A 13,364-nucleotide genomic window follows, 5' to 3' on the forward strand; every position below is an offset into this window, starting at 1 on the left:
CTTGTTTTATTTATTACCCTTTATTAATTTATTATTACTCACTCTTTTACTTCACTTACTGTGTTTAAGTAGCTGGATACGTGTGTGTGTGTGTGTAGGTGGGAGTATGTGTTTGCATATGTATGTGGGGGGGGGTATTGAAATTGTTAGTTTTAATTCTGTAAAGCACTTTGTGTTACATTACGATGTATGAAAAGTGCTCTATAAATAAAGTCTGATTGATGATTGATTGATTGAAAATGTCTTAAAAAGGCCTTAAATTTGACTTACTGAAACCTGCAAGAACCCTGATAAATGTATTTTGTCAAAAATACTAATTTCTGGTTAATTAAGACTAGCATTAGAAGGCCACAGTGCAGGGAGAGCCGCTGGCATGGAGATGAGGACATCAGTCTTAAGGAATAAATCGATGTTAAAAAAGGCCAAATTTTTTTCGCCGAACACATCGTATGACTAAAGTCTCACTCTTGTCATTTTCTGAAACTTGGCAGCCCTGATTAAACTGTCAGAAAAAACTCATCTCTAAAAAAAAAATAAACATTACTGAAAATAAACATGTGCGTCTGCTACAGGTTTTATTCCGCCCTCCACACGGCATCATAACGGGAACGTTTCAGAAGCGGAGTCTTTTGCCTGCCAGACTTTGTTGATCTGGTAATTTTTCGTTTTTATACAGTCGGGAGTCTGCACAGAGTGTTTTATTTTGAAAACTGTTGCGGCTTTAGTCAAAAATAAACTGGGCAGCCGAATCGCAAAGCAGCCGTGCGCGGCGTGACTCCACAGTGCGTCGGAGCTGATCGCGGCCACTTGTGATTTTAGCACACTATCTGCTACTAGCAGATGGAGACTGATGTCAGGTTAACAAGGGGGATGCTTTTTGGTAATTTTGCTAACAAGGGGGATGGCATCCCCCCTCATCCCCCCTCAAATCGCCTACTGGTTATGTTGTTTCTATATATCTGTATATATTTTCTGTTGATTTGTACCTTCAAAGACATGAGATGTGCAGTCTGGACTCTGACCTTGAATAAAATCCAAGGTGTACCTTTGAGTAATAACTTTGAGACCCCCCCTACATTACCCATAATGCTACTTGACTACTTAGAGTGCAGTCAGAGGTCCAGCTGTGTTCTAATAGTAGCAGCTAATGTAGTTTCAAGGCACTGTCAGGGTGAAACAAAAAGGGGTCCAAATGTAAGGGAGGTAGGTAATGGAACACATGAAATCAAAACTGAAAACCAAAGTTCAAAATACAAAGTTGAAGTAACAAAAGGCACCAGAAACAGTAGGAGCAGGCAAGAGACAAGAACTACAAAAACTACATAAATATACAAACCAAAGATACTCTTACAACACCAGCAGGAACATGAAGGAAACACAGGATTAAACAGGATTTAAATACATGACAAACAAAACAGACGAACTGACAGAGAGAGAAGCAAAGACAAGGACGTAAATAAACAGAGGTGATTAAAGGATGGGACACAAGTGAACACAGAGAAAGGGCTGGAAAACAGGCAAAGGGAGGAAGTGAAAGCAAATATGAAACATGAGGACAGCACTTAAAACAGATAATAGCTCAACCACAAACCTCAAACCATAGCAGGCACTAGCTCTAAGCAGAGATGACTAGTGGGCTTCATCGGTCTGACCACTTATTTCAATTTAGTAGAGCAGTATGACAGTAGAAGTTGTAGTCCGTGAACAATAACAGCAGCTAGTATTTTTCTTTGGTCATCTTCTTGTGTTCCTCTCTCCAGAACAACACCATCTCAGCAGTGGAGCCTGGCTCTTTCCAGAACCAGGGTCAGCTGTTGGAGCTCGCTCTGAACGGAAACCGGATCCACCTTGTGACAGCTGACATGTTTCAGGGACTCGAACATCTGCGCATTCTTTACCTGGCAGGAAATGACATCACACGCCTGCTGGACTATACCTTCCATGGCTTACAGGTAAGGCATGTTGTGAGGATATGTCTGGTGTCCATTACATTTCTCACAATAAGCTCAGTACAGAGCTATGTAGGATGCATCCTCAGTTTCCTGCTCAGCACAGCAGTTTTCTTCCTTTCTGAATGAAGCTCCATGGATATGTATCCTTTCCTCCATGTCTGTGCAGCGTCTGCAGGAGCTCCATTTGCAGCACAACAGTATAGAGATGTTGGCAGACCAGGCTCTAGTTGGTTTGACTTCTCTGGCTTTGCTGGACCTGAGCAGGAATAATCTGCACACAATTGGCCCTGCATCCCTGCGCCCTCTGGTCAGCCTGCAGGTGCTGCGTATCACAGGTGAGACTGGATTACCCACATACACCTTAATGTAAAAATGTGTTTAGAGACAGTTAACATTTACACCTACATTTAGGGCGTTTAGCAGGTGCTTTTGTCCGAAGCAGGCTTACTATGTGGGGTCGAGGTTAAGTCTGAACAAATGAGTCTTGGTGAGGGATTCCGCTGTCCTGACATTGATCAGGCATTCATTCCACCACTGAGGTGCCAGAACAGAAGAGAGTCGCAACTTCGCATCACTTGCTCTCAGTGATGGCGGTACCAGCCGGCCAGATGATGTAGTAGAGCAAAGTGCTCGCTGCAACTGTTTAGTCGCAGAGGCTGGGAGTCCAGCCAAGAGGGAGTTACAGTAGTGCAAGCATTAGATGACCAGTGCTTGGACCAGGACTTGTGCTGCGTCCCTTGTGAGGATAGACCAGATCCTGCGGATGTTGTAGAGGGAAATCTGCAGGATCGGGTCACAGCAGTGATGTTGGGGGCACAGGACAGTCCGTCACCGGGGATTACGCCCAGGTTCCTTGCAGTTAGTGAAGGCGATACCTTGACATCCTCAACAGTGACTGAAAGGTCCATGCAAAGGTCAGTCTTTCCTTGGGATGTGCTTTTGCACAGTTGTTAACAATGAGTTGTATCATGCTAACCACCATGTCCTACCAATTCAAGGGTTAAATTAAAGCAACATGGTTCATATAGACTGAACCAGGGGGGCAGACCTCTTGTGACTGAAGTCTGGTTGTCAAATACGGATAAATTCTATTGAATCAGTTAGTTTCACTGTCTTCCTTAGGTTATTCCTTCTGCACTAAATGCATTTCTCTATTGATGGTTACCTTTAACATTTTTAACATTTTGGACAAGTTTCAGTTTGGGCTCTTTCAGTGGTATTTTACAGAAACAGCTCTTTTCAAATTATCCAGTGATCTGTTAAAGCAGGAAAATACATGAGAATGAGGATTATTGATTCCCCTTGACTTGACAAATGAATCAACTTATCAAGAAGACCAGCTCCATCCTCTTTAACCAGTACAGTTGATGGGAGAGAGCAGGATGATGGATAAGCTGTCATCACTGCTGGTGAAGGAGTTCCACCTCCTGCAGGTCACTATCACATTACTGGGCAGCTCCTTTAGTGATAGACTGATAAACCCCAAGTGTGTGAAGGAGAGGTATCACAGGTCCAAGTGTGTGAAGGAGAGGTACCACAGGTCCAAGTGTGTGAAGGAGAGGTATCACAGGTCCAAGTGTGTGAAGGAGAGGTACAACAGGTCCAAGTGTGTGAAGGAGAGGTATCACAGGTCCAAATGGTGAAGGAGAGGTATCACAGGTCCAAGTGTGTGAAGGAGAGCTATCACAGGTCCAAGTGTGTGATGGAGAGGTACCACAGGTCCAAGTGTGTGAAGGAGAGGTATCACAGGTCCAAGTGTGTGAAGGAGAGGTATCACAGGTCCAAGTGTGTGAAGGAGAGGTACCACAGGTCCAAGTGTGTGGAGGAGAGGTATCACAGGTCCAAGTGTGTGAAGGAGAGGTATCACAGGTCCAAGTGTGTGAAGGAGAGGTACCACAGGTCCAAGTGTGTGAAGGAGAGGTAGCACAGGTCCAAGTGTGTGAAGGAGAGGTATCACAGGTCCAAGTGTGTGATGGAGAGGTATCACAGGTCCAAGTGTGTGAAGGAGAGGTATCACAGGTCCAAGTGTGTGAAGGAGAGGTACCACAGGTCCAAGTGTGTGAAGGAGAGGTATCACAGGTCCAAGTGTGTGAAGGAGAGGTATCACAGGTCCAAGTGTGTGAAGGAGAGGTATCACAGGTCCAAGTGTGTGATGGAGAGGTACCACAGGTCCAAGTGTGTGAAGGAGAGGTATCACAGGTCCAAGTGTGTGAAGGAGAGGTATCACAGGTCCAAGTGTGTGAAGGAGAGGTATCACAGGTCCAAGTGTGTGATGGAGAGGTACCACAGGTCCAAGTGTGTGAAGGAGAGGTACCACAGGTCCAAGTGTGTGAAGGAGAGGTATCACAGGTCCAAGTGTGTGAAGGAGAGGTACCACAGGTCCAAGTGTGTGGAGGAGAGGTATCACAGGTCCAAGTGTGTGAAGGAGAGGTATCACAGGTCCAAGTGTGTGAAGGAGAGGTACCACAGGTCCAAGTGTGTGAAGGAGAGGTAGCACAGGTCCAAGTGTGTGAAGGAGAGGTATCACAGGTCCAAGTGTGTGATGGAGAGGTATCACAGGTCCAAGTGTGTGAAGGAGAGGTATCACAGGTCCAAGTGTGTGAAGGAGAGGTACCACAGGTCCAAGTGTGTGAAGGAGAGGTATCACAGGTCCAAGTGTGTGAAGGAGAGGTATCACAGGTCCAAGTGTGTGAAGGAGAGGTATCACAGGTCCAAGTGTGTGATGGAGAGGTACCACAGGTCCAAGTGTGTGAAGGAGAGGTATCACAGGTCCAAGTGTGTGAAGGAGAGGTATCACAGGTCCAAGTGTGTGAAGGAGAGGTATCACAGGTCCAAGTGTGTGATGGAGAGGTACCACAGGTCCAAGTGTGTGAAGGAGAGGTACCACAGGTCCAAGTGTGTGAAGGAGAGGTATCACAGGTCCAAGTGTGTGATGGAGAGGTACCACAGGTCCAAGTGTGTGAAGGAGAGGTAGCACAGGTCCAAGTGTGTGAAGGAGAGGTACCACAGGTCCAAGTGTGTGTAGGAGAGGTATCACAGGTCCAAGTGTGTGAAGGAGAGGTATCACAGGTCCAAGTGTGTGAAGGAGAGGTACCACAGGTCCAAGTGTGTGAAGGAGAGGGTAGCACAGGGTCCAAGTGTGTGAAGGAGAGGTACCACAGGTCCAAGTGTGTGAAGGAGAGGTATCACAGGTCCAAGTGTGTGAAGGAGAGGTACCACAGGTCCAAGTGTGTGAAGGAGAGGTATCACAGGTCCAAGTGTGTGAAGGAGAGGTATCACAGGTCCAAGTGTGTGAAGGAGAGGTACCACAGGTCCAAGTGTGTGAAGGAGAGGTATCACAGGTCCAAGTGTGTGAAGGAGAGGTATCACAGGTCCAAGTGTGTGAAGGAGAGGTACCACAGGTCCAAGTGTGTGTAGGAGAGGTATCACATGTCCAAGTGTGTGATGGAGAGGTACCACAGGTCCAAGTGTGTGAAGGAGAGGTATCACAGGTCCAAGTGTGTGATGGAGAGGTACCACAGGTCCAAGTGTGTGAAGGAGAGCTATCACAGGTCCAAGTGTGTGATGGAGAGGTACCACAGGTCCAAGTGTGTGTAGGAGAGGTATCACAGGTCCAAGTGTGTGAAGGAGAGGTATCACAGGTCCAAGTGTGTGAAGGAGAGGTATCACAGGTCCAAGTGTGTGATGGAGAGGTACCACAGGTCCAAGTGTGTAAAGGAGAGCTATCACAGGTCCAAGTGTGTGATGGAGAGGTACCACAGGTCCAAGTGTGTAAAGGAGAGGTATCACAGGTCCAAGTGTGTAAAGGAGAGGTATCACAGGTCCAAGTGTGTGAAGGAGAGGTATCACAGGTCCAAGTGTGTGATGGAGAGGTACCACAGGTCCAAGTGTGTGAAGGAGAGGTATCACAGGTCCAAGTGTGTGAAGGAGAGGTACCACAGGTCCAAGTGTGTGAAGGAGAGGTATCACAGGTCCAAGTGTGTGAAGGAGAGGTGGTAGCACAGGTCCAAGTGTGTGAAGGAGAGGTAGCACAGGTCCAAGTGTGTGAAGGAGAGGTACCACAGGTCCAGGTGTGTGAAGGAGAGGTATCACAGGTCCAAGTGTGTGAAGGAGAGCTATCAAAGGTCCAAGTGTGTGAAGGAGAGGTACCACAGGTCCAAGTGTGTGTAGGAGAGGTAGCACAGGTCCAAGTGTGTGAAGGAGAGGTACCACAGGTCCAAGTGTGTGAAGGAGAGGTAGCACAGGTCCAAGTGTGTGAAGGAGAGGTAGCACAGGTCCAAGTGTGTGAAGGAGAGGTAGCACAGGTCCAAGTGTGGTGAAGGAGAGGTAGCACAGGTCCAAGTGTGTGAAGGAGAGGTATCCACAGGTCCCAAGTGTGTGAAGGAGAGGTACCACAGGTCCAAGTGTGTGAAGGAGAGGTATCACAGGTCCAAGTGTGTGAAGGAGAGGTACCACAGGTCCAAGTGTGTGAAGGAGAGGTAGCACAGGTCCAAGTGTGTGAAGGAGAGGTATCACAGGTCCAAGTGTGTGAAGGAGAGGTATCACAGGTCCAAGTGTGTGAAGGAGAGGTACCACAGGTCCAAGTGGTGAAGGAGGTATCCCAGGTCCAAGTGTGTGAAGGAGAGGTATCACAGGTCCAAGTGTGTGAAGGAGAGGTATCACAGGTCCAAGTGTGTGAAGGAGAGGTACCACAGGTCCAAGTGTGTGAAGGAGAGGTACCACAGGTCCAAGTGTGTGAAGGAGAGGTATCACAGGTCCAAGTGTGTGAAGGAGAGGTAGCACAGGTCCAAGTGTGTGAAGGAGAAGTACCACAGGTCCAAGTGTGTGAAGGAGAGGTACCACAGGTCCAAGTGTGTGAAGGAGAGGTATCACAGGTCCAAGTGTGTGAAGGAGAGGTATCACAGGTCCAAGTGTGTGAAGGAGAGGTACCACAGGTCCAAGTGTGTGAAGGAGAGGTATCACAGGTCCAGGTGTGTGAAGGAGAGGTATCACAGGTCCAAGTGTGTGAAGGAGAGGTATCACAGGTCCAGGTGTGTGAAGGAGAGGTATCACAGGTCCAAGTGTTTGAAGGAGAGGTACCACAGGTCCAAGTGTGTGAAGGAGAGGTACCACAGGTCCAAGTGTGTGAAGGAGAGGTATCACAGGTCCAAGTGTGTGAAGGAGAGGTATCACAGGTCCAAGTGTGTGAAGGAGAGCTATCACAGGTCCAAGTGTGTGATGGAGAGGTACCACAGGTCCAAGTGTGTAAAGGAGAGGTATCACAGGTCCAAGTGTGTGAAGGAGAGGTATCACAGGTCCAAGTGTGTGAAGGAGAGGTATCACAGGTCCAAGTGTGTGAAGGAGAGGTATCACAGGTCCAAGTGTGTGATGGAGAGGTACCACAGGTCCAAGTGTGTAAAGGAGAGCTATCACAGGTCCAAGTGTGTGATGGAGAGGTACCACAGGTCCAAGTGTGTGAAGGAGAGGTATCACAGGTCCAAGTGTGTGAAGGAGAGGTAGCACAGGTCCAAGTGTGTGAAGGAGAGGTAGCACAGGTCCAAGTGTGTGAAGGAGAGGTACCACAGGTCCAGGTGTGTGAAGGAGAGGTATCACAGGTCCAAGTGTGTGAAGGAGAGCTATCACAGGTCCAAGTGTGTGAAGGAGAGGTACCACAGGTCCAAGTGTGTGTAGGAGAGGTAGCACAGGTCCAAGTGTGTGAAGGAGAGGTACCACAGGTCCAAGTGTGTGAAGGAGAGGTAGCACAGGTCCAAGTGTGTGAAGGAGAGGTAGCACAGGTCCAAGTGTGTGAAGGAGAGGTACCACAGGTCCAAGTGTGTGAAGGAGAGGTATCACAGGTCCAAGTGTGTGAAGGAGAGGTACCACAGGTCCAAGTGTGTGAAGGAGAGGTATCACAGGTCCAAGTGTGTGAAGGAGAGGTACCACAGGTCCAAGTGTGTGAAGGAGAGGTAGCACAGGTCCAAGTGTGTGAAGGAGAGGTATCACAGGTCCAAGTGTGTGAAGGAGAGGTATCACAGGTCCAAGTGTGTGAAGGAGAGGTACCACAGGTCCAAGTGTGTGAAGGAGAGGTATCACAGGTCCAAGTGTGTGAAGGAGAGGTATCAACAGGTCCAAGTGTGTGAAGGAGAGGTACCACAGGTCCAAGTGTGTGAAGGAGAGGTACCACAGGTCCAAGTGTGTGAAGGAGAGGTATCACAGGTCCAAGTGTGTGAAGGAGAGATACCACAGGTCCAAGTGTGTGAAGGAGAGGTATCACAGGTCCAGGTGTGTGAAGGAGAGGTATCACAGGTCCAAGTGTGTGAAGGAGAGGTATCACAGGTCCAGGTGTGTGAAGGAGAGGTATCACAGGTCCAAGTGTTTGAAGGAGAGGTACCACAGGTCCAAGTGTGTGAAGGAGAGGTACCACAGGTCCAAGTGTGTGAAGGAGAGGTATCACAGGTCCAAGTGTGTGAAGGAGAGGTATCACAGGTCCAAGTGTGTGAAGGAGAGCTATCACAGGTCCAAGTGTGTGATGGAGAGGTACCACAGGTCCAAGTGTGTAAAGGAGAGGTATCACAGGTCCAAGTGTGTGAAGGAGAGGTATCACAGGTCCAAGTGTGTGATGGAGAGGTACCACAGGTCCAAGTGTGTGAAGGAGAGGTATCACAGGTCCAAGTGTGTGAAGGAGAGGTACCACAGGTCCAAGTGTGTGAAGGAGAGGTATCACAGGTCCAAGTGTGTGATGGAGAGGTACCACAGGTCCAAGTGTGTGAAGGAGAGGTATCACAGGTCCAAGTGTGTGAAGGAGAGGTATCACAGGTCCAAGTGTGTGAAGGAGAGGTAGCACAGGTCCAAGTGTGTGATGGAGAGGTACCACAGGTCCAAGTGTGTAAAGGAGAGGTACCACAGGTCCAAGTGTGTGAAGGAGAGGTATCACAGGTCCAAGTGTGTAAAGGAGAGGTAGCACAGGTCCAAGTGTGTGAAGGAGAGGTATCACAGGTCCAAGTGTGTAAAGGAGAGGTACCACAGGTCCAAGTGTGTGAAGGAGAGGTAGCACAGGTCCAAGTGTGTGAAGGAGAGGTATCACAGGTCCAAGTGTGTAAAGGAGAGGTACCACAGGTCCAAGTGTGTGAAGGAGAGGTAGCACAGGTCCAAGTGTGTGAAGGAGAGGTATCACAGGTCCAAGATTGTGAAGGAGAGGTATCACAGGTCCAAGTTTGTGAAGGAGAGGTATCACACGGTCCAGGTGTGTGAAGGAGAGGTATCACAGGTCCAAGTGTGTGAAGGAGAGGTATCACAGGTCCAAGGTGTGTGAAGGAGAGGTATCACAGGTCCAAGTGTGTGAAGGAGAGGTACCACAGGTCCAAGTGTGGTAAGGAGAGGTACCCAGGTCCAAGTGTGTGAAGGAGAGGTATCACAGGTCCAAGTGTGTGAAGGAGAGGTATCACAGGTCCAAGTGTGTGAAGGAGAGGTATCACAGGTCCAAGTGTGTGAAGGAGAGGTATCACAGGTCCAAGTGTGTGAAGGAGAGCTATCACAGGTCCAAGTGTGTGATGGAGAGGTACCACAGGTCCAAGTGTGTAAAGGAGAGGTATCACAGGTCCAAGTGTGTGAAGGAGAGGTATCACAGGTCCAAGTGTGTGAAGGAGAGGTATCACAGGTCCAAGTGTGTGATGGAGAGGTACCACAGGTCCAAGTGTGTAAAGGAGAGGTAGCACAGGTCCAAGTGTGTGAAGGAGAGGTATCACAGGTCCAAGTGTGTGAAGGAGAGGTACCACAGGTCCAAGTGTGTAAAGGAGAGGTAGCACAGGTCCAAGTGTGTGAAGGAGAGGTAGCACAGGTCCAAGTGTGTGAAGGAGAGGTAGCACAGGTCCAAGTGTGTGAAGGAGAGGTAGCACAGGTCCTTCCTTCCTGCTGCTGTCAGACTATACAACCAGCACTGCTCCCAGTAGACCTTACTGTGCAATACAACTGTACACATAACCCATTTCTCATTTTGGTTTACACTGACTGGACATTTAATACCAATATTTTGTATTTATTAACAAACAATACACTGCCCACATTGTTTATAATTGCATGTTCATATCGTACAATATTAGGTATACACTATTACCTTTTTATTATCATTGTTTATTGTAATATTACTGTCCTTTGGCTGCTGTGACAGAAATTTCCCCATTTGCGGGACAAATAAAGGTTCTGGTTCTGATTCTGATTGTGCACTGTCAGACATCCTTTCTAATTTCCAGTTGATAACTACGCCTCATCAACTGAGTCATTGTCCTCTGGGGTTTCCCAGGGTTCTGTCCTGGGCCCACTGCTGTGTGCTTTGCATTTTGCTTCCTCTCTGGCAGATGAAAAGCAATTTTAAGTATATCTCCGAGCATTGTTATGATATTCAATCATACATTTCTCCAAAGCCTGATAATGTTTGATTCTCTGTTCTACCAAATTGCCTCTGCTCTGTAAAAGATTGCTAATTGTCTTCAGCTTAACACTGACAAAACTGAAGTTCTTATTTCTGCCCCTGATGGCGTTGTCTTTAAGGTGATTAAATATCTCCACTAAACCTACTGTCCATCTAGGTGTTTTTATGGGTCAGGACTTGAACCTTGACCAGCCTGTACATTGTTCACTTTGTTTCTGTTTTTACCAACTGAGAAAAATTCAGGCCCATTGTGCCAACACCTTAGTTGGCGATGATTATTCATGCGTTTATTTTCTCACAGCTTGGAACTCTCTTCTCACTGGTCTTGGCAAGACATCCAATAATCAGTTACTAGATGCACAAAATGCTGCTGCAAAACTCCCCTGGCTGCCCATCACATTAGAAAATAGGACAAAAGGAGACTGTAGGAGTAGCTCCTGTGTTCTGGAACTCCTTTTCCTTCGGACAATGACACCTTTAACAAACAGCATGTGAAGTGTCCTTGTTTCCTACAGATGAGTCCAAACAATTCAAAATCCTCCTCTACATTGATACATATGCATTCCTTATGTGACTTATATGTACCTTATTAATTCCATTCAAAACATTGCCTTTAGTTCACTGTAATGTCCTCTTCATACCAACACCAATGGCCAGGACCCCGACTTGCTCAGCATCAAGGGGTTCTGACCTAAGGTCCTGTCCTATGCTCTGCTGCAGACAACCCATGGCGCTGTGACTGTGCTCTCCACTGGCTGAGGAGCTGGATCGATGAGGAGGGCCAGCGGTTGCTCAGCTCTGCAGAACGTCGGCTCGTCTGTACAGAGCCGCCACGCCTCTCCCACCTAAGCCTTGTGGAGGTCCCCCTCAATAGCCTGGTGTGTATCCCACCGCTGGTGCAGCTGGAACCCAGGCGGCTAGCTGTACACCTTGGAGAGAGCCTGAGGGTGTCCTGCCACGCTTCTGGTTACCCTCGGCCACAGGTAGGGATAGTTTGCATGCCATTACATGAAGATTAGGCACTTGCTTCTTATTTTGGAATGTGAAGGGTGTGAGAGAACTTCTGTTCTGATGTCAGTAAAAGTTTCATGTGCAACTGTACAATTCATTGAAGTCATTTGTGACTCTTACTGTCACAAAAAAGATTACAGGTGGCCTGGGTCAGGTCAAATCAATTTTATTTAAATAGCACCATATCACAGAAACACTTACCAAATGACACTTTCCATAGTCAGCAGTTCAACATGAGACAGAGTAAGCATTTGGCCACAGCACCAAGGAAAACTGCCCTTTACCAGGCGGAGATATCGTGCTTAGATTTCTGTTAATCTGCTACTGTTAGCTGCTACTATTATAGAGATATGATAATTTATCATAACTACAGCGATAGCGATAATGATGATAAAGATAGACCATCAACAACAGACCAAGAGACCCTCAGTCCATGTGATCACACCAGCCACGATGTCCATTATCATGTTCATGTTCAGACCCAGTACTACTCAGTAGTCATTACTACAATATTACGTTAATAATAATAATAGTAATAATGGGTCAGACCACACCAAACTAAGTTTTCATTTTGATCTCAACTACACACCTGTAAAGTTTAGTGACTACATTGTGTCTTTGTGATGCTATCTCACTGCCAAAAATCACTCCACAGACAGACAGACTGACAGACTGACTGACTGACTGACAGCTAATGTAATATATATTTTTTAAATGATTAATCGTGTAATTACAACTTTCTTAACAAGTTCACTGATTATGAAACACTACAAATCTTTACAGGTGACCTGGAGGAAGGCATCCCAGGGTAAAGTGGTGCTTTCTCCCAGAGGCCTGGTTCAGGAGCTGGGTGCTGGAGGAGATGCAGTGGGCAGAACGGAGGAGCCGTCAGAGGAAGGCAGAGTCAGTCTGCAGAAAACTGAAGGCGAGCGCTTCGACCCTGACACTGGCAGTGGAATGTTGTTTCTCAGTAATGTGACTGTGGCTCATGCAGGTTTCTATGAATGTGAAGCCTGGAATGCAGGTGGTGTGGCCAGGGTGACCTTTCAGCTTGCCATCAACTCATCTACTTCCTCCTCCTCCTCCTCTTCCTCCTCCATCTGGGCCACATGGTCCCAGGTATCCTCGCCATTCTCTCCTGCCTGGCCCCGGCTAAGGAGCCACGGTCCTGCATTGGGCTCAGATGTGAGCAGGGAGCCCCTGTACGCTCTGGGCAGCATGGCCTTCAGCTCTCTGGGAGCCGCCACTCAGACTGCCATTGCTGTTGGCATCAGCCTGCTGGCTCTGACTGCTCTGCTGTTGGTTGCCATGATCTACAGCCGTCATCACCAACGAGAGAAGGAGGCTGATGGAGCTGAGAAGGTGTGTGTCTGTTTGACTCTACAGTTTATTACATCTATACATTTAGGGGCGGGATATATTTTTGGAACAACACAAGGTTTGATATCCATAACAAGCAATTGTTTTCTGACATTGATACATTGATGAAAGCAGGCTACTCACAGTTTGCAATCTTAAAACTCTAAACATTTACTTTTGGACTATGATCTACTGTCTGTTTGAGGCTTATAGGAAAAAAGAAACCTTTTAAAGTGCACTAGGTAATATGGACTCTAAAGAAACATCTAATACCAGCCAGTGCACACTACGACAGTACAGCTGAATACAAATGACCACCCTATGAACATGCAGACTAGTAAGTAAGTCACTAAAACCTTATTCAGCATTTTTTTTAAAAAGGGTTACAAAGCTCTTCACTTACAAAAACCAACACCAACAGAGAAGACAACAAAAAGCATGTGAATGAATATTTAAAGGTCTGGTGTGTAGGATTTAGGGGGTTGTAGGAGAATCTTTTAGCAGAAATGGGATGTAATAATAATTCTTATGTTTTGTTTAACAGTTGTGTTTAAACAGTCCATGGCACATGGAACAAGTCCATTTTGCCAGTTAAACGGCAGAAGATCTTGGTGCAAAGTGAGGCACACAGGGCA

At 47.2% G+C, this 13,364-nt stretch overlaps 1 protein-coding gene across 1 annotated transcript in view; it reads left to right on the forward strand.

Annotated features, from left to right (window-relative positions):
* Positions 1–13,364, forward strand: part of LOC115591355 (leucine-rich repeat-containing protein 24-like) — a 56,889-nt gene that overhangs the window by 14,729 nt on the left and 28,796 nt on the right. Inside the window, exons 3-6 of the mRNA XM_030433315.1 lie at positions 1,761–1,952; positions 2,119–2,287; positions 11,080–11,342; positions 12,154–12,732. Of these exons, the coding sequence (XP_030289175.1) occupies positions 1,761–1,952; positions 2,119–2,287; positions 11,080–11,342; positions 12,154–12,732 (1,203 nt within the window). The remainder of the gene's footprint in view (positions 1–1,760; positions 1,953–2,118; positions 2,288–11,079; positions 11,343–12,153; positions 12,733–13,364) is intronic.

This window comes from Sparus aurata, chromosome 11, assembly GCF_900880675.1.
Source record: "Sparus aurata chromosome 11, fSpaAur1.1, whole genome shotgun sequence".
Classification (NCBI taxonomy): domain Eukaryota; kingdom Metazoa; phylum Chordata; class Actinopteri; order Spariformes; family Sparidae; genus Sparus; species Sparus aurata.